General features: G+C 37.4%; 1 protein-coding gene across 6 annotated transcripts in view; it reads left to right on the top strand.

The window, feature by feature from the left end:
* tnrc6c1 (trinucleotide repeat containing adaptor 6C1) overlaps nucleotides 1–24,027 on the top strand; it is a 716,497-nt gene that overhangs the window by 301,058 nt on the left and 391,412 nt on the right. For all 6 annotated transcript variants that reach the window (XM_072558458.1, XM_072558456.1, XM_072558461.1 and 3 more), the window contains exon 5: nucleotides 17,762–17,826. In XM_072558458.1, the coding sequence (XP_072414559.1) occupies nucleotides 17,762–17,826 (65 nt within the window). The remainder of the gene's footprint in view (nucleotides 1–17,761; nucleotides 17,827–24,027) is intronic.

Consider the following 24,027-nt stretch of genomic DNA (forward strand, 5'->3'; position numbering starts at 1 on the left):
CTACTCCTTCATTAGGTGGACCACCTAATGAAGGGAGCAGCGCTCCGAAAGCTAGTGTTTCCAATTAAGCCTGTTGCTATAACCTGGTGTTGTGTGGATTTTAATTTTGTACATCCCAGTCCAATACCGGCATCTCCAAATCATATAAGTTCAGTGGGTGTGATCTTAACCTCCATAACCACCTAATTAAGGAGCAGTGCTCTGAAAGCTAGTGCTCATACAGTGCACTTCTTTACGTATTTAAAGGTGAAACTGTATACCATCAACGGAATTGCAGGATTTCAGAATATTGGTGTAGGGAAATATTGTCATTAGTAATGATGAATCATGACATGTCCAACATATTATAATGTAAGATATTCCTTGCTATGGTAATAGAGAAAGCAAGCTATGTAATGTATTTAAATGTGATATAGGCTCATGCTGTTCAAGATGTGCAAACACAACACCTGGCTCTCAGTAAAGTCTGAGAATTTCAATTTTTGTTCAATATAAATTGGTTATGTTCCCTTGAGTTAACAGACTTGTGAAGAAAAACACTCGAGTTTATTTTATTCTCCTTTATAATTTTGTTTAAAACTCACATTTATTTCCCAGATGTATGAAGAAACATGCAATTTAGAAGTGAGTACTGAAAATGATAATCATTATTTTCAATAACAATTTAATAATGATTATTTTTTCATTGTGCATTTTCCCTTTTAAAAATAACCTACTATTCATACATTAATTTGTATTGTTGCTTTTGTGCAGTTCCTTAGTTACGCTTTTATGTTAAAGTAATCATTCTGAAGAATGGAGACTGAAATCATACCTGATTTTTAGGAATAATGAAACATTGCTGCTTGCATTGATTTTAGTATTGATAATGGTAACATGAACAGATGAGGGAGCTTTATCCATCATTGTGTTGAAATATTGTTACATCCATTGTAATGTGGATTAAAATGACCACATTGATCCCTTTACAACTGAAATCTCCTGATAAATTTCAACTTTCTTTCTACCGTGTAATATATGCAAAGCCTATGGTTTGTACATTTTGGGTGTTGAACATTTTCAGCTAGGAGTTAGTCACAGGCTAGACCTGTTCACTACCCATGTTATAAATCTGCAGAAGAGGTCTTGCATTTGTATTTCTTAACCATTTGTAATGTTCGCAAAGGCCAAGATTATAATGAGGATTACAAATTTATCATAAAAAGTGGGTCAACAACACAGAACATTTGTAAATAAGTAAATATTGTGGCATCAATTATATTGAGAAGATTGGAGTCTTGATTTGCTGGCATCATTCTACAGCCATTAGCGACTGCTGGTGGAATCTGAATTTGGTTTTGAAGCTCTGTGCTCAACAATCTAAAACTAATTTAGCTGCAGAAGCAACATCATGTTTATTAAGTGTTCAGAAAAAAATTAAGATGAACCTACTCATATAATCTTCCACATTTTCAAAAATCTGTCAATTTGTGTATTGCTTTTTTTTAACAGCACACAAGTAGATTATGAAGACACTAGAATTATGTTGAATTGAATTTCTCACTTCTGCACCTGTTCCTCATTGCTCTGAGGGTCTTTATATTTCACAAGCCTAAGTAATATTGACAGACTATTTTAACTTAGCTATTGTGAAGCATTCAGACTTTACTAAGTTGCAACAGTTGCACATTTGCCAGAAACATAGAAACATAAAAATAGGCCTTTCAAGCCTGCACCACCATTCAGTATGATCATGCAATCTCAGTATCGCATTCCCGCTTTCTCTCTATACCCCTTCATCCCTTTAACTGCAAGGGCCACGCCCAGCTCCCTCTTGAATATATCTAATGAGCTGGCCCCAACAGCTTACTGTGGGAGATAATTCCACAGGTTCACAGCTTTCTGAGTGAAGAAATTCTTCAGTCCTGAATGGCTTACCCCTTATTCTTAGACTGTGACCCCAGTTCTGGACTTCCCCAACATCGAGAATGTTCTTCCCACATAGCGGGAACATTCTTCCCACATCTAACCTGTCCAATCCCATCAGCATTTTCTATGTTTCTATGAGATCTGCCCTCGTTCTTCAAAATTTCAGCAAATATAAGCCCAGTCAATCTAGTCTTTCCTCATGTCAGTCCTGCCATCCTGGGAATCTTCGCTGGACACCCTCAATAGAATGAATATCCTTCCTCAGACTAGGTGACCGAATCTGCACGCAAAACTCAATGAGTGGACTCATCAAGGCCCTGTATAACTGCACAAGACATCCTTACTCTGATACTCAAATCCTCTCACTGTGAAGGAGAGCAAGTCATTAGCTTTCCTCACTGCCTGCTGCACCTGCATGTCAACCTTCAGCGACTGTTCCACCATGACACCCAGGTCTCATTGCACCTCACCTTTTCCTAAACTGCCACTATTCAGATAATAGCCTGCCACTTCCTGTTTTTGCAACCAAAGTGGATAACTCCACATTTATCCACATTATATTGCATTTGCCAAATGTTGCCTACTCAGCCAGTTTGTCCAAGTCACCCTGCAGTCTCTTAGCATCCTCCTCACAGCACACACTGCCACCCAACTTAATGTCATCCACAAATTTGAAGATATTGCTTTCAATTCGTTTGTCCAAATCATTAATATATGTCATGAACAGCTGGGGTCCCAGCACCCCTGCAGACGCCACTTGTCACTGCCTGCCACTCTGAAAAGGACCCGTTTATTCCAACTGTCTGCTTCCTGTCTGCCAACCAGTTCTCTATTTATTTCAATAATTACTTCTGATATCATAAGCTTTAATTTTCCGTACAAATCTCTTGTGAAACCTTGTCAAATGCCTTTTGAAATTCCCAATACACATCTACTGATTCACCCTTGTCCACTCTATTGGTCACATCCTCAAAAAGATTTGTCAAGCATGATTTCCCTTTAGTGAAACTATCCTGACGAGGACCGATTCTGTCACCACTTTCAAAATCCTCAGTTATTACATCCTTAATAATTGACTTGCATTTTCCCCACTGCCAATATCAGCATAACCAGCCTAAAATTCCCCATTCTCTCTTCTTCCTTTTTTAAAGAGTGGGGTTATATTAGCTACCTTCCAGTCCATTGGAACTCTTCCAGAGTCTGCAGAATGCTGGAAAATGATCACCAATGTTTCTGCTATTTTTAGGGCCACTTTCCTCAGCACTCTAGGATGTAAAGCATTAGGTCCTAGTCAGTTCCTCTTTCATGCAGAATGATATAGACATGCTGAATTTGATTAGCAGTTGCTTAAACCAAAACTCAACATTCTTATTGGGCTCTTGTTGAGATTGCATGTTGTGGTTTATGTAAAATGGTGAAACCAAGGTCAGGATTTTCTGTTTTGGATCAGGATCCCAACCTCAGGTTCAATTTTCTATGTCAGGACTAGAGGCAGCCATCAGTCAATTTAAGTGGCAAGTGAGATTTCAAAACTGAAAGACCAAAATTGGACATTCCAGCAGAGCTACATCAGTAGCCTTATCATCAGAGTTGTTCGGCACTAATGCTGGAAAAAAAATAGAGGCAATAGCTCACAATGGAGACACCCTCTACAGGTTAGGGATTAGAAAAGGTCACAGCTGTTGGAGCATGATAATGGAGGGTCAACTACTCCACTGAACCAGCCACCTACTCCATCAGCAACACAATCGAATATTTAAGGATTAAGTCTTGCCTGATTCCTCCAATCAGGAGACTGCTATGTTTATCTGATGATGTTTCTATAGTTATGCAAGTACAGGAGCAAGGAAAGTAAGGAATAGAAAGAATGAAAAGGAAGGTATGTGCAAAATGAGCTGTTAAGGGGACAAGTTAAGAAACTAAAGTTGGTCTGGAAGAACTGTAAATGACAATTGCAGCTTCATTGCCATTGCCAACAACTGTTCTTCAAAAAGTTGCATCATTGGTTATGATCTGAAATTATTGATGGTTTCCCCATTGGTCTGTTTAAATGTGAAGATAGGATCTCACTGAATTTAAAGCATAGCCTGTCCATTTCCAGGTCACCTTACCACTTATCCTTTCTTCCATTTGCAGGGACTGGATGGATGGTCCACCCACTCTTGGGCCTATTGAGTCAATTAAAAATGGGTGAGCCACTTATGTACCTCATCCCACCCCCCGCACAAGTTTTCCAACACCAGCCGAGGCCCAAATCAAATGGGTCTCGTCAGCTGCTTTTATGGATAACAGAGATGCTACAGCACAGAGGCCTAACAGCCTATTGTGTGTGCATTAGCTCTTCGAATGATCAATTCACTTAGTTCCATTCTCCTACCTTCTTTCCGTGACATTGCACAATCATACTTTTCAGATAGCAGTCTTGTTCCATTTTATATGTTGAACTTGCCTCCATCACAATCTCTGGAGGTGCATTCTGCAACTTATTATGCATTGCGTGAAAAAAAATTCTCATACACCTTTGCTTCTTTTATGAATTACATTGAGTGTGCACCCTTTCATTCTCAATCCCTCATTAGTGGGAGTAGTTTCTTCTCATTCTCTGTATAGATACCTCATGGTTTTGAATACAAACATTCAATCTCCTCTCAGCCATCTCTTCTTGGATCTCCTTATGTTCTCCAGCTACCTTGCCTCAGTCAAGCCAGTGGGAGCTTCCTTTCGCGTGCCCTTGTGCCTATCAGAGACACCACTCCATCAAGTTTTCGCTCTCCTCCTCAACGAATCAAAGCCAGGCTTTATCAACCCACCCCAACCCCTGGCTGGGTTTTGCCAGACCTGTCTCATTGATATCCCACGCTTAGCTGAAAACTAGTCTCCATTATCTTTTCTTCTTTCAAGACTTCCTCTAGTTACAGGAGTGGCCATTGCTTGAACTTGGTGTTCCTTGGGACTACAGGGTAGCCATGAACTGTCCAAGGTACAGTCTCCTTCCTGGATGGAAGGTCTCATTTTTCTGCTAAACATTACAGAGTTGTAGAAGACTAGTATTAGCAGGGATGTATCCACTGCCTTTGGGTGGCAGGACAATAAAACCTGTCATTATTGAATGCAATGTGCTGGAAAGTGCTGAACTGGAAGGTGAGATATTAGTTGTAAAGTTTCATTGAGTTCATAATAATACTTATCAGCACCTCATCTTTCAACATTACAATTACCTGCATATTTACATTGAAGTTTAAAGATAACTTATTTTGTGTCAGCCAGGTATAGGATTTTTTTTTGGATACCAAATTAAGATTTTAATGCAAGAGAAGTGTGAGAAAATCTTGCCTGCCAATCCCACTTGAGCTGACAACACAGAAAATACTGACAGGTCTTTTTTCTCTGACAATCAACTCTAAGCTAACCTGCCTGTGGACCCACCATAGTTACATGGAGATTATTCTCCCTGGATACAGCACTCCAGCTAATGTGGAATTAGCCTTGGATAACTAATCCTGTTAGCGTGATTCAGTGTTAAATGGATCTTGATTAAATGAGGCTTTATATTGTCACATCAGGCAATGATAAGATGTTGAGTCTGCATCAGAAAGTGACAGGAAATTATTTCCCAAACTACTGAGCACTTCTAAAATCTATTTTATATTATATATATATATATATATATATATATATATATTTATATATAAAGAGCTAAAATGAATGTTTAATGACTGCATTTGGATAAATAAAAATTCAAAGATTATTAATTGATTATGTATGGACAGGGTAGTATCAAACAGTGGGTAAAGCATTAACAGATAAGATTAATTTTTGATTGAAGACTACTGCTATTTAATACATTATTTGAGTAAACTCCCACAAGAAAATTTTAAGTATTAATTTTCTTAAAAGATGCACAGATTATCTAAGAAGTTATTTTATGCATTTGAATTATCTTTAATTCATCTTCATTGGTGTTTTTTCTTTCTTCAGGCTACATACGTATTGGTAAACTTTACAATGAGTCAAGCAGTCTAGGTCAGTTTACATTTCAGTCTTGCTTTTCACTGCCAAAAGGACCAAGTAGTAGTTACTTGAGGCTCATACTTAATTTTAGGAGAAAGTGAGGACGTCAGATGCTGGAGATCAGAGTCGAAAAGTGTGGCGCTGGAAAAGCACAGCAAGTCAGGCATCATCCGAGGAATGGGAGAGTTGATGTTTCGCGCATAAGCCCTTCATCAGGAATGTTGGGTTGGGGCTTGTGTGGGGGGAGCGGTGATAAGTGGGGGGGGAAGGGCACTTAGAGATAAATAGGAGAGTAGGGGTGGGGCTGGGGGCAAGGTAGCTGGGAAAGCAATAGGTAAATGAGGGTGGGAGGTGAAGGTGATAGGTCGGTGGAGAGGGTGAGTGAATAGATGGGAAGGAAACTGGACAGGTTGGGCAGTTCAAGAGGGCAGTGCTGAGTTGAAGGTTGGATCTGGGATAAGGTGGGGGGAAGGATGATGAGGATCTGATGAAATTGACGTTGATGCCATGTGGTGGAAGGGTCTCAAGGCGGAAGATGAGGCGTTCTTCCTCCAGACATTGGGTGACTTGGATTTGTTGGTGGAAAAGGCCCAAGACTTGCATGTCCTTGGCGGAGTGGGAGGGGAGTTGATGTGGTCAGCCGCAGGATGGTGGGGTTGTTTGGTGCATGTGTCCCAGAGATGTTCTCTGAAACGTTTCGCAAGCTGATGTCCTGTTTCCCCAGTGTAGTTAAAAATCACACAACACCAGGTTATATTTTACAGGTTTATTTGGAAGCACTAGCTTTTCAAGCGCCACTCCTTCAGGTGGTTGTGGAGTAGGACCAAAAGACACAGAATTTATAGCAAAATATTACAGTGTCATGCAAGTAAAATAATGTATTTAACAAACCTCGACTGTTGTTAAGTCTCCCTAATATAGAGAAGACCACATCAACAGCAACCGACACAGTAGATTGGCACCGCCCTGTTGAACTGTCCTACCTGTCCATTTTCCTTCCCAGCTCTCTGTTCCAACCTCTCCTCCGATCTATCACCATTACCTCCCACATGCATCTACCTATCACCTTCCCAGCTACCTTCAGCCCAGCCCCACCCCCATCCTCTTATTTTCTCTCAGCTCATTTCCACCTCCACCCTATCCACCCCACATTCCTAATGAAAGGTTTATGCCCGAAACATCGACTATCCTGCTCCTCGGATGCTGCCTGACCTGTTTTCCGGTGCCACATTATTTGACTCATATTTAATTTTGCCTGATTATCTCAGTAGGTGTGCAAAAATATCAATGGTTCATGCCATTTATTTCGATCAGTTTTTAAATATAGTTGTATTTACAATGCCACATCACTATTCATCTCCAGATTTTGTAATAATAGCAGCTCATTTTACCAAATTCCATTGGTGTCTGTATTCAGTCCAATTCACTGCCTCTGGAGAGATTGCCATTGAAGTTTTCATAATAGATATAGCTGAGAAAGGCCATTTGTCCAAAATGAACACAGCCATCAAGAAAAAGAAATTGCTATCCCGTTGCTGTATCCAACTGCTTCTTATACTGTTCCGGAAATTTTGCTTCCATTGTTCTATACAGACATTCATTCCACGTTGATCTTTTTTTGGAAGATTTTTTTACATCAGTTTTAAATTGCCTTTCACTCATTCGAACTATCACTGTTCCAATCGTTATAATATGAAAAATCTTAGGTGATGAGAGGGAAGCCTGCAAGACGTGTGGACCGGACGGTTAACCCTGAAGTTATAGGGAAAAGCTCAGTCTATGTTAAGTGTCTTGCCTCATTAGCATTCCACTTGCCAGCTACCCACCCAACATGAGTGTCAATAGACAGCTAACCTGCTTTGGGCCTGAAGTCTGTGTGGCTGAAAATATGGCAGCCAGGCAAGCTGTGGTGGGGGCTTTCAGGAGGGTGGAGAGGAACAGGGCGATGAAGATAGCAGGGCTTAAACTCTCTTTAGTGGGGTCTGAATGAGCTCCTTCTGAACATACAAAGTTATGTTTAATATTGACCAATGGGTATAGTCACCGTTTTTTACTGTGTTACTTTAAAATTAATTTTAGTTCCTAATTGCATCTTAGGAGCCTGATTTGCTTTTATCCACAAAGTTTTTGGTTGCCTGATTGACCTCAGTAGATACCTTGTATTCAGAAGGCTGCTGGACAAGGAACACACAGCAAGCACATTGCTTGAATTTTAACTCACATTCTGACCAGGATCCGCTTGACAGTCAAAATACCTTCTTTAAGTTTTCAGTCAACTCCTTCATTTGAAATTTCTCCCAGCAACATCAAAACTCACTTGTCTGATGCTGAGCTTCAGATTTGTGAATCTCTCACTGTTGAATGTCTCCTTTGTGTCCCAGTGGCAATTGAAGGATAAAACATTCTGCAGTTTAAAAGCATAACATTCTCTGACATATCCCCCAATGTATTGACCACATTGTAGAATTATGGCTGGAATTTTCCCTTCCCTGGACTGCTATGGGCAAAGGCAACATAGTTGGGAGAATACAGCAAGAAACAAAAAATAAGAATTGCTATGTTGAGAAAAAGTTTTGTGATTTTCCTTAAGTTTTAAATGATGACTTCAGAATCTCACTATTGAGCACCAACAACTTCAATTCATGCAATTGTCTTCATTAATGGAAACTCACCTTATTTCACACCATTTCCAAGTCTCCTTTCATTTAGTGAGAAACTAGATTTTGCAAATTCCTGACCTGAAAATCAGAGCAGTAACCTGACTGCAGTTCACCACTTGCTTGAGCATAAGGACACTATGCTCCATGGACACTATGCTCTACCAGCCTTTATTCAAGCAAGGTGACACTGCCAAAACACCAACCTCATAACATCACTTTCAATACTTCCGTTTGGAGCTCAGAGACAGCTATGATGTGTGTTTCTGCCAGATTGCTTTGTGTGCAACACATGCACACATGTCATGCATCAAGACAGGAAGCATCTCATGGCTTTTGGCTTGCTTTCCTAACTTACAGCATTCTTACCTGGATGTTGCCAGCCTCTGTAACTTACATTTGCTTCTTAGTACAAAGGGCTGGCAAACAGCTTGTCATGATGGGAGTACACAATGTCAACATCACACCAGCAGCATATGCTAACAGAAGACACAGTAACCACGCTTCATGTGTCATGTCTAAATGGCAAGTCTGAAAGTCAAACTGGAGCAGACCTTCGTGGGCTCAAGGAGTCAGTAAGTAGATATCATCACACTCAGTCAAAGTTCATGTTCAATTCCAGTCTGACCATGCAGGGACATTGTGCCGAGTACACAGCTGGAGGATGCCCTGGCCAAGCAAGTGGTGATTTTTGCGCCATGAATTTGCAACATCCAGTTACTCACAGAATGAGAGGAGACCTGAGTTTTTTGTATTAGAAGCACATTCCATTGATAGGACTGGCAGATAATGCTACACAGCTGCTACATCCAGGTACTGAACTGTCAGGATACAAGGACGTGTTCCATGATATACGAGGGTGTAGGAGGAGGTATTATTTAACACCCACTTTTTTTCTGGACTTCAATCGACTCTTATTTACTGTTTTGCCTTGGATCTCGCTCATTGAGTTAGACTGATAATTTTCTTTTATCTGTAAAGCTGTTTAAAACATTTCTGAAATCTTTATATGACACACCACATACAGAGTCTATTTGGTATGTCACTCTCCTAAAAATAGGAGAATGTTGTTTATTATTCTTATGAATCAATGGATGCCTATGATGATGCAAATGATTTTCAAGGTAATATCTAACAATTAATTCCATTATATTTCAAAATTGATATGAAACTGATGAGCCAGGACTTGTTTGGCTCTGCTTCATCACCCTTTACAGCTAATTTATTTCTGGCTGAACTTCCTAGTATTTATCAAATCCTTCAAACTGACTATTAGTGTATCCTAGTTATCCCTATCCTTTAGGCCTTCTGTGACTGATGGGCACCACAGGGGTTGAGGTGGACTCAGGACCCAGTTTCAAGCCCATCAGTGGGGCTCTCTAAACTCCAGCTCCTTTTTACAATGAGGGATGTAAGTGTTAGCATTGTTCCACACTAGAAATCAATCTAAATCATCACAAATATCACAGCATGAGGCCTGGAACACACTGTTTCTGGTGTGTTAGCAGTTGCACCAGCTGGCTCTAGAACTTATTTGGGCTGGTGGAACTGACAACAATTGTGCATGAAAATAATTTGGTGAGACAGCAGGGTGATTTTGACTGTCTTTTTCTGCCAAATATCTGATTTATGTCAAGTGTATATGACAGAGCCAGGCCATTTGGCCCAACCAGTGTATGTCAGTATCTACTCTCCACATATGTGGACTTCATGTAATCATATCATTACATCTTTCTACTCCGTTCACCTGCATGACCTTATGTAGCTCCCCCTCATAGACATTTATATTATTGGCTTCAACTATTCCTTCAAATACTTCCAAACTATCCCCCAATCCATTTGCAATCTCTATCTTCAATTTACTTAAAGACTCAAACTTTTACAGCCCTCTGGGACAAAGAATCCCAAACATTCACCATCCACTGAATGAAAACATTCATCATCTTAGTCCTAAATGCTTGCCTTTTGTTCTGAGCCAAGTCTCTGTGGTGCCGCAAACGTGGCTCTTGCTAGGATTCTCAAATTAATGATTTCTGTAACTGCGATCCAAAACTGAAAACAGATTAATTTGTGAGATAGACTTAGACAGCTCCTGCACTACCTGTCTGATGTATCTAAACTGTCAGGCGGTCACCCATTTCTTCAATGGCTGCATGGTCTTAATCTGTGGTGTGCCCATTCTGTTAATCTTACAATTCATGTGGTTCTCAGCTTCATTGATGCACCAACATGACTCCAACCTCTGCTCAAGTTCATAAGTCCAGAGTTAATGTTTTTGCATCCAATAGTACTGCATCTGTGATCAATCATGCCACAGGGAGCACTTATGGTTCCCCATGGGACACAGGAAGGACATTCCACACAGCTATGCTGTCCTTCCATGCCTTAAGACTCTTTTCAAGCTGTAAAGTTGAACATAAAAAAACCCATCAATGAATCTAACTGTTTGCAAACATGCTTACTTTAGATAGTCACCAGCCAGTCAGCTTACAATTTTGTTGTGAGGTCACTGTTTGTTTACAAAACCAGCATGTACTAACTCTTCTTCTGTTGGATGTAAGTTCCTCCAAACCCTTCAACATCTGTAACACTCACCATTCCAACAAGCAGGCAAACTTCTAACAGTTCTCAGAATACAATTAGTAATCATCTTGGATAAGCTAGATCATGAAAGAGAACTCTGGACACTAATTGGATGTTCTATTAGTGATGTTGCACTTCAGGACTACAATATATACTGACAGCTAGATGTGGGATCCTTAAGAATATTTGTATTTTACTTCCTGACAATTATGATTCTTTTGATGTGTTAGAGAATTGTAATGTGTTTTGATGTGACAAAAGCCTCAAAACATATTAGTGATTAAGATATGAAGATACAAATTCCAAATACCCCTATTGAGAGACAATTTCCATAATTAATTCTTGAATATGCTACCATGTGTTCCACCTGTGTTACAAACAGGCTATGTCTGTTGTACACTAAATGCTTCATCAGTTTACAGGGACTGGCATGGATAATTTTACAGGATAAGCAATAGGTGGTCATCTCCACTGTGAGTGAAGCAGCAAAGTCATTCCAATGCTAACCAGTGTTTGCCAAATTGGAAACTTATGATTTATTATGCTAAAAAAGGTGCATTGGACTGTAGGAATTACAAGTCAATATTTTATCATAAATTGCATTTTTGTGATATTATCCAGATTTGCATCATTAACATTGTGTTAGTTAGTTCATAAAAATATGCTTTACAATTTGTAAATAGATTTATATCTCCATATGAACTATGACTCCTTACCATTTTGTAGTTGTTAAGGTTCAACTCTTAACTTTTTTTTCACAATATTCAATCATTTTGGAAAATAATATGCAAATCAGCCAGCAAGATCAGAAGATTCATTGATGCACCATGTTTCTTGTCCTTAAGCTTCATGTTATTTTTAAGAATTTGCTGGATATGCACGTATTGTCTATTAAACTTATTGCATCAATTTCAGTTCAGGCATCAAGAACACAAGTACAACATCACAAGTACAGCATGAAAATTGTTAGTGCAATGTCAATCAACTTTCCAAGTCATGAAAAGGGAACAATTTAAATGGTTCAATTTCATTCCTGCATGTAGTCAGTTGTTTTTGGAGACTTTATTAGTCTAAAACACTTCTTTACATGTCTACCATTGCATCTCTACTGATCTATCTCTTAACCTAACTTCCCAGTTCAATTTAGCTAACTCTGTGTTCATGCCCTAATAACTGCCCTTGTTAAATTTTAAAATGCTTGTATTACTTTGCTCTTCTCTCCCTCAAAACTCAATCACATTATGACTACATAATCATTTGCCTATTTTCTACAAACTCAGAATTTGATGCATAGGGCTGAATGTTATTCTTGATATTTTTACACTATTGCAAAGTACATACTGTTGAATAATGTACCTTAATATTCATTCCCTGTGCTCCAACATTTCAAGCAATTTTCAGTGAATTATGTTTGAGTGCTTCAAATGAATGTTTGTCCATTGTGCCATTATTTTCAAACTGTGTATTGGAATTAATGATTTGGAAAGATGTAAGATCTCTGTTCTTTTGAAGAAAAGTCTTGTCCTATCTTTGCAGGGAATGATCCTTCTCTCGTTTTGCTGTAGAGGCTGTCACTAAACGATAACTAAAATGATCTTTCACTTCATAAGCCAAATTTTATTGTCTCCTGACATTGGCAGGTGGGAAGGGTTGAAATTTGACATAGTGCCATGGGGCACATTATTTGCTCACCCCAACTCAATTTTACAAATGGCAAGTGAAGCTTTGAACATCCCTCCTGTCTTTGACCGAATGAAACCCTTAAATAATGACCTATTCCTGCCCTGTTCCTGTGGCTGGAGAAGGGAGCCTGCCAGGTAGTGGAAACCCTCTGAAAATTGTAAAATCTTGTCCCAGCAATTTAAGGCACCTTCAATATGATTGAAGTACTGCTGATAGCAAATGATTGCAAGTAGGTTAATTTCACTATTTTTGTTTTAAACTAGCACCGTAGCAAAAAGACAGGACTCATACTATTCTCATACTAACTGTCACATCATATGAAAGACAATGACATCCTTTAAATGACCAATATTGTTACGTGCTAAGTATATATTTTAAGTTCATTAAAGTATTTGTTAAACAAGAATAACTAATATAATGGTTTAGAATGACTTACATGCATTTTGAATGAGGGAACAAAAGGTTGAAAAGGATGATATTTACTTTCATTTTGATTTTGTAATTTGTACGTTAGCTCATATTGGTTTAACAAATGCACATTCCGCCTGAGACCAGCAGTGAGATCCCAACAGAACACAAGGCAGCAACTGGTTACGGCATATCTTTCATCCAACAAGACCTATGAACATATATAGAAAACTTCCAATGTACCAACTTCTCATGGTGATGATGTGAACAGTTGACATGAACAGAAAAGTGACAGATACATCAGTTTCATTCAGAGGGATATGTGAGCTTTTAATGGACAACCAGTGTCACACTTTATTATCCATGTTATTATTAATCTGACAACAGTGTCAGATTAATAAAAGTGGGATTAACAATATGTGGCAGCAGTTCTCCACTAAACAATGTACAGAATAATGCGCTTGATTGTATTAACTTTAATAAACTGTTAACCTTGTTAAAATGACAGCTTCATTTCTGACAAAACTGTTTATTGTAGATCGGGACATATAAATCTATTTGGGGTATAAAATAACCTAATTTGCTTGACCCCAAAAATATATGTTTATGTGCATTTGTGGAGGTGGTGTCATAGTGGTAAAGTTGCTGGACATGTAATCTAAACCCCTAGGTTAATGCTCAGGGGTTTATTGAATCAAATTGTACTGCAGCAGATGGTAAAATGTGGATCCAATTATTAAAAAATCTAGTCTAATGGTGACCATGCAACCAATATCAATTGTCATGAAAACCCATCTGATTCATTAATATCCATCTGAGGAGTAAATCTGCTGTTGTTATCTGACCTACATGTGGGCCCAGACCCACAACAATGTATTTGATTCTTAACTACTTTCTGGGCAAATAGAGGGATGGGCAATAAATTCTGGTATTGCCAGTGACACCCAAATCCCATGAATGAATTTAGGAAAAATGTTTGGTGTATATATTGAATTTCCCATTCAGCCACAGCTTGCTATATCAGTAGTCAACCTCAACGTTTCAATGAACAAATGGAAGTTTTGTTCATTGATGCAAGGGATGAAGCAGGTAATATAGGGTGTTTTGCAAAGATGAGCTGCTGTTTAGGACATGCTCACATTGAGCAGATGCCACGCCAGCAGTTCACTTGTTCACTCAGTGCATAAGACTACCCTTGTTGTCTGGAGGGATTTCTTTCAAGGCATCAATATATGGCAAACAGGTTGAAATCTACAGTAATAAGGTTTACTTTAAATAGTTCCATAAAATTCTATTCGGATAAAATTTTCTATTTCCTGCGATATATTATTTTTGACTAAAGTAAACATTATCCCCATTTTTTTGTTTGGTTCTGGGAACGGGCCCATATTTGATAATACTTTTGGAATAATTTGAATCATGTAAATAAAATATGACCAAATAAGAGGTGCATCTTCATTTCATTCATTTCAGTTCGATATCACTTTGAAAGCAGCATAATTCTGAGATGATTTCTAATATACTTGAGCTTTGACTGGCAAGAGTGTTCAACTGTTCCATGGAGCCCTAATCCACTTACACCATTGAGAAACTGAATCATCATAGATTATGTTAAATTGCTTCCCAAGCACCTTTACCAGATTGCTTCAATTATTGTTATTTTGTAGAGTGCGCAGTAAAACATTATGACATTATCCATTTTGATTTGGAGCAGCAGTTGTTCATCATAAAAACACGGCACTGGACAGAAAGCAGTTCAAAATATTTCCTTAGGCTGTTAAGTATTATGTGAATCCTCCCTCTATGGTTACTGGTTGTGGCCTGCCTGAAGAAGAAAATACAGGACTCAACAAAGTGACATTTCTGTGTGGATTGCAGATCGCATAATCAGGTGTTGGGATTATTACCTGTAGGTACAGTTGAAAATTACATTTTTAATGATTATCTGTGTTTTATTAGTTATCAATGTTGCAGTTTATGGAGTTTTTGTTAAGCATATATTTCCCCATGAAAATAGAATTTATATTTGAAAATCTCATTTTCACTGTCCATTGATATGTATCATAAAAGTTTTGATTATGTGTGTTTCAGGAATAATTTTAATTTGAAGAATATAATTATCTTCAATATTGATACATTTAGATATATCATTGCAACTCTATCAGTTCAAACCTAATTTTTCTTTCAATACAATAATTACTTCAAAGTTGGTACAAAAAACATTAGTAATTTATCAATCGCTATCTACTCACAGCCACGAGCAGACTCTTCAACTTTTTATACAAGCTATGTAATAACAATGTTTATATCAGTTTGAGTCATAGCATGAAATAAGATTGAGATGAAGAATACATCCTCCAAGAAAATCAAACTTTGCCGGTGATGAAATAGTTAACAAGTGACAGTTTTGACAAAATGCCGCCTAAAAACAAAAGTCATGGTTTCAGAAATGGCAAATGCATTTTAGGTTGTTGCCATCATAAAATAATTACTTGAGACTATTTGTGAAGGACATTTGTTTCATAATTTATTTTCCCAGTTGATTAAATTACGTTACTTGATATTCCACAATCTATTTCCACACATAATTGCTTATTAAAACAATAATGTGAAGTGTCTCCCTCAGGATAAACGAGAATAAATCATGAAATCCAAATGCATAAAATATAATATACACATTTCCAGTAACTTTCTCAGGAAATAAAATGCAGTTTAAAAGATAGAAATGGATTGTAAATTCAGCCAAGTCGTAAATATTTCAAACAGAAATCTGCTATATCCAGTGCTGTATGTGGCTTCCAGCAGTTTATTATTCATATTTTCAGAGTTGTTATATTTTAGACTAATCTAAACAACAAAAAAAAAACACATTTTGCATTAATTGAGTTCGGCTCTGAGTAAATGAAAATGTTTACATCTAAGTTATATGCTTATATTAAGCTTTATCAAATTGTCTCTCATTTGACCTATTAATGTAAATGGAAACATGTAATTTGGTAGCTGCTTATTAGCATTAAAATCTTTGTATATGTCAAAATTGCAGGGTTTGTTTTATGTTGCAATTTCTGATAATCCCAAAACAAAATAATTCCAAAATGTTTTGAATGGGAATTATAAGTGTTTTCTTTTCTGTTTTTAGTGATACATTGGTACAAAAACCATGGTATTGTTCATGCAGCATCCGAGGAGCAGGAAAATCGACTTTTCGGGTAGGAGCGCTGCTCCTCGGCTGCTGCCTGACCTGCTGTGATTCGCCATGGTATTGTTCATGATGAGCTATTAACAGTGATGAGCCTTGTGCTGTGCTTAAGTCACCACAAGTTACCTTTAATTCAGCTACTTATTAAGAACTCTTGCAGGCAATCAAGTACTGAAACAATGATTTCAACTTTATTGCATGTAGCAACCTCAAGTAAGCAAGTTAAGCCTCACAACCCAACTTGGCTATCATCTGATTAATGGTGGAACATTGGCCAAAAACACACTAACAGTGGTCTGCCTCTCGCCGTGTCCAAGATTTGATCCTTTGTCCAGAATTCTACTGTCCGATTCTTATAATATTTTGTGCTTTGGTCCACATTGATGATTTTTTTAAAAAGTCCTTTCATTCACATTACTGCAAGTCTACAGCTTGCCTTCATATCAGAAGTAGCTTCATTATTCCTTGTTACATTTGGCTTTAACTGTCGGATTGAAAACAGCTTTCCTGCAGTTAACTCCTTCAATTCTTCTCAGGGCAATCCTTCTCCTTTCTGGCAATAAAGCCTTTAGTTTATCAAGCTTGTGTCAAATCAGTTTTGTTCATGTAGCCTCCACTTTTCCTTTTGCCAGACATGGCTAATTGCTTTCAATTGCCTGTCTAAATTTATCTTTGTCCTTTAATAGTTTATTCCTTGCAGAGTGATTGCTGCTTCTTTTTGTTTATCCTTTGCTGATTCCTTCAATCAAAGAGCAGTTATTAAAATTCTGAAGTCTATAATAGCACACTTTTTGGGTTTGCAAATTGTGGGCACCTTATCCCTTCTTCCAAGGAATGGTATTGTTGTGCAATTTATATTAATGTGGATATATGACTGGAAAATTAAAATAATTCAGCACTTCTGGCAAACAAATCCATATTTCGTACACACACAAAGGATTTCTTTATTCAATAAATTTGATCTGTTTATTCCATTGTGTTTTGTGTAAGATTTTACTTCTATAGGTAATATTCAATAGTCAATAGGTATATATCATTAGTTTTTCCTGCCCTGATTTTTCTTTGCTTATTTGTTTAATAACTACATATGTCTAATATCTTGCAGTTCTAATGTACGGCCATTGACCTGAAATGTGAACTCAGGTTTTCTGTCCACAGATGCTACCTGACCTGCTGAGTGTTTTCTCTTTTTATTTCGGATTTCAAACTTCCACAGTAACTTGTATTTGTTCAACGTAGCACTCTGTCTTTATATCCCATAATGAACATGCTAGGCTTTCATTAAATCATATTCTATGCTTTTGTGTTACAGCAAAAATTAAATGCATATCAAAGTGATGCATGGCAAAAAGCTGTCTTTGAAGAGAGAAAAATAAGGTATGGTTTACAGATTATAAATATTGTTTTACTTTCATAAATTGCTTGTGTGATTTTCTCAGCATGCATTTATTTAACTGCAAAGTTCGAAAGTAACATGGTTTGTTTGAGATTTTTACCATGCTAAAAATACAAGCATTAACTAAAAAATAATTCAAAGTGGATGTAATTAATTAGTAAACAAATTCAATTTTTCTCAGTCACAATATCAAGAAGAGTGTTGATTTGTTGGTTGGGTGAACAGTATAATCAACACAGAATGAAAGTCAAAGAATTACTGTGAATAAATTACTGCATGTATTGTGATGTTTTAATTTTAATGATAATATAAAAATGAACTTTTATTCAAGTATTCAATTTTTTTTTGTCTGTTGTGTTATGATACCATACAAAATCATGAAACGTCTACTCTTAAAGTAAATGTGATACTGAGAACATATTTTAGATGGGTGTCCATCAATAACCATGGGATTTGCTTATAATTATTTACCATATGGTTTCAGATGTGTAATTTTTCACAAACGATGCTGAGTTTTGTAATCTCATTAGCCAGTTGTTTAGTAAGTTACACAACTTATTTTTAATGCTAAATTTCTAGACTAAATTTGAATTATGAAATGATGGCTGAGGAGGGAAAGGGATATGGTCTTATTTTTGGATTGACATTGTCAAGAAATTGGGTACATGAGTATAGACTTGGCTATTTTCCTCCTAATTATCATTTCGAAGCTACTTATTAATTTTGTAATAAGTCAGCACTTGCAATGTATTTTGTTGATGTCTTCATGCAGTCAGAGCTTGTAAAGGTGTCATTTAATTCCGTAGAGAAACTTAATGAAATGTTCTTAATAAATAAGGGACAAAGTGCTGTATATATTTTGCACATTATTCCTGTTATATTAGTTGTTTCAGTATCACGACATGCAAATTGAAATTAGGAGAAGCAATCATTCCTCAGACAAGAAGGTCGTGTCAGGGTTAATGCCAAGACTTTTTAAAAAGTTTAAAAGTACGAAACAAAAATGGATAACTGATACAATTCACAAGATTATAATTCAATCAAGATTTTCTGATGTCCTCATTCACGAAAATATAATTGACGATTTTATGCGTTTATATGGAACCCCCAAAATTGGGTTTCTGCAGCTATACAACATAGACAGCAGCTATATATTCCCTATAAAAAAATTGAATTTGTAACACATATTGTTACAACTATACAGCTCTGCCAATTTTTGCTTTGTGGTAAACTTAATGGCTATGCTGGAGTATGGTTCACAAAATGTGCTGAATGCAATGAGCAAACAAAATAACTTAACATCCCAAGTAGAGGTTTACTATAAGTCTATGCTCACAGCAATTTGTTTGATTCATTTCTTGCATTTTCTTGTTTTATATAACGTGTTGTTTGTACATCTCAATGTATCAGCTGAAGTCACCATATTTCAACTTAAAAACACATTTCATAATGAAGGAGTTAAGGTTAATAATGTGGTAAGAGGTCATGCTAGACCTGATGAACCAAGTGACCATTTTCTCCCTATGCTAAGTTGTTATGCTTATACGATAATATTCAATGAAATGAATAACTTTGCCTCTATGTAGTTTCCTGCTAACATATGCAAAAATGAATGAAGTTCAGGGAGCATGAGAGAGACAGTAAAGCTTAGCAGAGATAATGGTTCTGTATGTCTCATGGACGTGTCAGTGTGGTATGTCCATGACATTCTCATTGTATTACAGCATGTGAAGGGTATGGAGAGTTCAGATTCCATCTCACCCCAGATCACTTGAGCCATGACACTCTACTGTGGAACTAACAACTTAATTTTAGCCAAGACAATTATGTGCCTAAAGAATGTAATATTTCCATTGTAGTTCATGGCAATAAATAGGCTTTAACAGTACATTAAAGGTTTAATTGTCCTTGATTTGGGGTCTGAATAGAAACTTGCTTATTTTTATAAGTTCAGGATTTAAAAGCTTTGAATAGATTTTATAAATGGTAATTTTCCAGTATCAAGTGCATAGGAGTGAGGATTGGATTAAACCATTAAAGTTTGTTTCTTTTCATATCTTCATTGCTCCTGGGGTATGCTCATGATGGATAATGGGTGAGGAGCTATCAATGTGGCATGGAGGATATGAGGTACTGTGGATAGTTGGGGCTAAGTGTTGGCATTCAGTTGATGTGGTAGGTGTGAAAAATTGTGGTGGGAGGTGAGGGGTGGAGTTATGAAGGCTAGAAAGCTGAGTACCTTCCAAAACAGCATGAGAAATTCCCAGCAAATTGAGGCAGGCCTTCCAACCAACATGAACACTCCCCCATGTCAACCTACACCATGTGTCAGGGGTTGGGAGACCTGATGCAACCCTGCAACTTGGGCTGAAAACTGCACAATTCAGGACATGTTGTGTTCAGTGAATCAAGATTCCCATTTGAGTTCCCCACTTTGATTGCCAAAAGCCAGCCCTTGAGTGTAAATTTGAGTGTAAACAAAATCCAGTGCCAACCATTTCTTTCTATTTGTCTCCAGAAGTTGTCTAAGGATTAAGAATCACATATTAGTTTGAAACTGGTATAGGAAAATAAAGTAAATTTTACCCATTGCAATGCACAATATTTTTTAGAACCATAAAATTCCTACAGTGTAAAAGCAGACCATACCAACCCTCCAAATATCATCCCATCCAGACTGCGTTTTCTTTTGACTAACCATCTAGTCTGCACATCCCTGGACACTATGGCAATTTAGCATGGCCGATCCACCTAACCTGCACATCTTAGGGCTATGGGAGGAAACCAGACGAAACCTACACAGACACGAAGAGAATGTGGAAACTCCACACAGACAGTTGCCAGAGGGTGGAATAGAACCAGAGTCCCTAGTATTGTGAGACAGCAGTGCTAACCACTGAGTCACCCATAAAAATAGACAAGGAGTAATGTTATAAATTTGAACTATTCATATTTGGAAATTCATTTCAAGTTCACCTCTCAGTTATATTATTATTATTGATGTCAGCTACAGGGTTTCAAAGCCTCTCCCTCTTGTTGAAATTCTCCCTTATGTATTTTTTTCTTTCACATTTGCTAACATAAGATTTATGTATGCCAACAACTAAGGCAACTATATCTTGCTGTCAGTCTAACAATTAAAAATTCACATATTTGTAAAAATAGCTGCCACCTGTTTCCTGAATCTGGTAAAATGTTTGTATTTAATAACATTCTTAAAGTTTGAATTCTTTGACCTGCTACTCAAGTGGAGTTTATTCTCAGTGCTCAGTTGTGCGTCTTGGACAGCTTCCACTTCCAAAGTTCCAGTTTCAAATATTCAGTCCTTCCACACCCCATCTCTCACTTAGTGTTAATCATACGACTATTTCCTCAACATGATTTATTTCTAGTTCATTTATTCTTAGCGCTCCCATATGCCAGCCTACCCACCTCCTTCCACGGTGCCACACTTCAGCCTTCATTGGTCCCAGTTTTTTGTGAACTGTGTTAATGTGCCCTTGAGTTCCTCAAAGCCAGCATTCCCCGAAACACTTCCACATAATCACTGCCCAGACAAACAATTCATCTCTCCCTTGTGTGTGCATTCTGTCCTAACTTTCAGCTTCTTATTCTGCCTCTCATGATCTCCCTTTTGTTGACTCCTCTCTCAGTGGTTTGCTATCTCTCTGATTGGTTTTCTTTTACTATCATTTCCAATCCAGTCTATTTTACTTTCTGCTTACCATGAAATGTAGATACTCTGTTCATCAGTGAGGAAGTGGCATACCAGGACCTTAGGAATGTATGAAACAAAGGAGAGAAACAGAGTAGATGAAAGGTGGGAGAAAAGCTAGAAAGAATGACAGTTTTCGCAACAACATGGCAACTATAATGAAGAAAGACAACATTCAACATAAGAGAAACTAGAGCATCAAAGCTAAAGCAGAGATTATAAGGTAAATTTTATTAATATGACCCTTTGTGCAGGATTAACTTTAATGAAAAGAGAAAAGAGAAGAAAAGAGAAGCAATGTGCTGACCAGTTTCTGGAGATGAGCAACTAACAGGTTCCATACCTAGATTTAGCATTTGTAAATGGTCAATATAAATTATATTATAATCTATTATATATTGCATGGTGTGTTCATGCCATTATTATGAAATAGCATGCCCTCTAATTCAATAAGAGCAATGGCACAGGAGATCTGTGAATTAACCAAGTGTATGTGGAAGACTGCTTAGACAGTTTAATGAGCACATTATTGTTAGTGCACCTAAACAGTCATTAACTTTTATAGTTTTTACATCACGCTAATAAAAACTGTTGTGTTCCCTGTTATCCTCTACTACTACACTAAGTCTCAGGGTATGAGAAACACAGGGCTACTTACCGCAGTATCTAATAAAATTGCCATTGGTTTCATGATTGGATCAAAACATTCCCACCATGCAAAAGAGACAGGTCATCTACTGAGCATTGCAAGCAGATGACACTAACCTCAGATAATGTAAAGTGAAATTAATCATGGTCATTATCATCACAAAAAGGATTCATTTTATTCCTTCAGGCACAATCAGCATGATCAGTGATTTACTTCAAAACGTTTTACACCTTATAATTATTTCCCACTCCTTTGTGCTAATAGTAAAATTATTCTCCTGCACGCAGGTCAGCTGGCAATGTCATTTCAGTTGACATCGCTTACATTCATGTTCTGTAGCTCACACACTCATTACCTTGTATATTACTATTCCTCTTGACTTAAAATTATTTTCAATTCATAATTATGGATAGATCATTTACCCAAGTATTTTAAGTATGAATGAGCAATTGACAAAAACAATGAGCAGTATTTTGAGTAAAGTAGGTCACCGTAGTTTAAATTCAGGAACATTGATAAATATAAAGTTGAATAAGCAGGTGTGAAGCTTAATTTTATAAATATGTTTATTTATAAAGCAACTGCAATTTCATGTGAAATTATTTATAGAGCATGTTCTTGCTTGTCATGTGGGGTTTGAGATAAAGCTTCTCAGAGCTAAATTTTACAGGACTAATCTGTCATGAGTGCCTGTCATTTAAAACTCGACGCTTAAGCCAGTAGTTGCATTCTCCACTTCAGCCACTGTCTAGACCAATTCGGATTGTAAACAAATACATGTATCCTACCTACTCTTAACTGTGTGGTCAATCACTGTATCATATGCAGCAGATTCAGCTCTGAAGCATTGTCAAGTATTGCATCAACCTTATCACTACCACGATCAACGTTACCTTCACTAACTCCTCTTTGCCAACCTCCTCAGCTTTTATCCTCCATAAGCTTAATTGTATCAAGACCTCGACAGTATCAAGGTTTGAACTGACAAGTACCAAGTAACAGTCAACAGTGCAGCTCCAAAACCCTCTAGAAGCTTGAACCATTCAGGACAAAGAAGCGCACTTGCTTAGGATCATAACCCCATATATTCCAGTACTTCCTCCACTGACACTCAGTAGCAGTAGTGTATGCTATCTACAAGATGCACTACATAAATTTACTAAGTTTGCTTAGACAGCACCTTCCAGAGCTACAACCACCACCATATGGAAGGTCAAGGGCATTAGATACCCGAAAACAGTACTACCTGCAAGATCACCTACCAGCCACTCACCATCCTAACTTGGAAACATATCTAGTTTATTGGGCAAATTTGCATTTGCAGATTTATATTTTTGTTCAAAAAGCGCATAATCTGTAGGCAGTCAGTCCATGTGACTTTTCATAAATTCCTACTTTGGAAATAGAACCAGTCTGACTCAAGGCTGGAATACAGACAGATTCTAACCTCACACCTTTAATGCATTGTCTGAAATGAGATTTTCTTATATAAAACCTAAAGTTATCTCAGAAATGTGACTTCAAAGAAAGTTCTGGGATTTACATATTAATGAATTGAAACCTGCAAGCCATTCTAAGTAATTAAAGACTTAACAGCAATCTAGGTTTGTTCAGTACATTGCATCAGTTGTGTATGACACTTTGAGCCTTTACTATAAGTTCTGTCCCACTAGCTACATGATAAAGGAGCAGTGCTCCTAAAGTTTGTACTTCCAAATAAACCTATTCAACTGTCACCTGGTGTTGTGTGACTTTTAACTTTGTTCACCCCAGTCCAACACCAGCACCTCAATATCATGGAAATATATTATCATTCAT

Source organism: Chiloscyllium punctatum, chromosome 39 (assembly GCF_047496795.1).
Source record: "Chiloscyllium punctatum isolate Juve2018m chromosome 39, sChiPun1.3, whole genome shotgun sequence".
Lineage (NCBI taxonomy): Eukaryota > Metazoa > Chordata > Chondrichthyes > Orectolobiformes > Hemiscylliidae > Chiloscyllium > Chiloscyllium punctatum.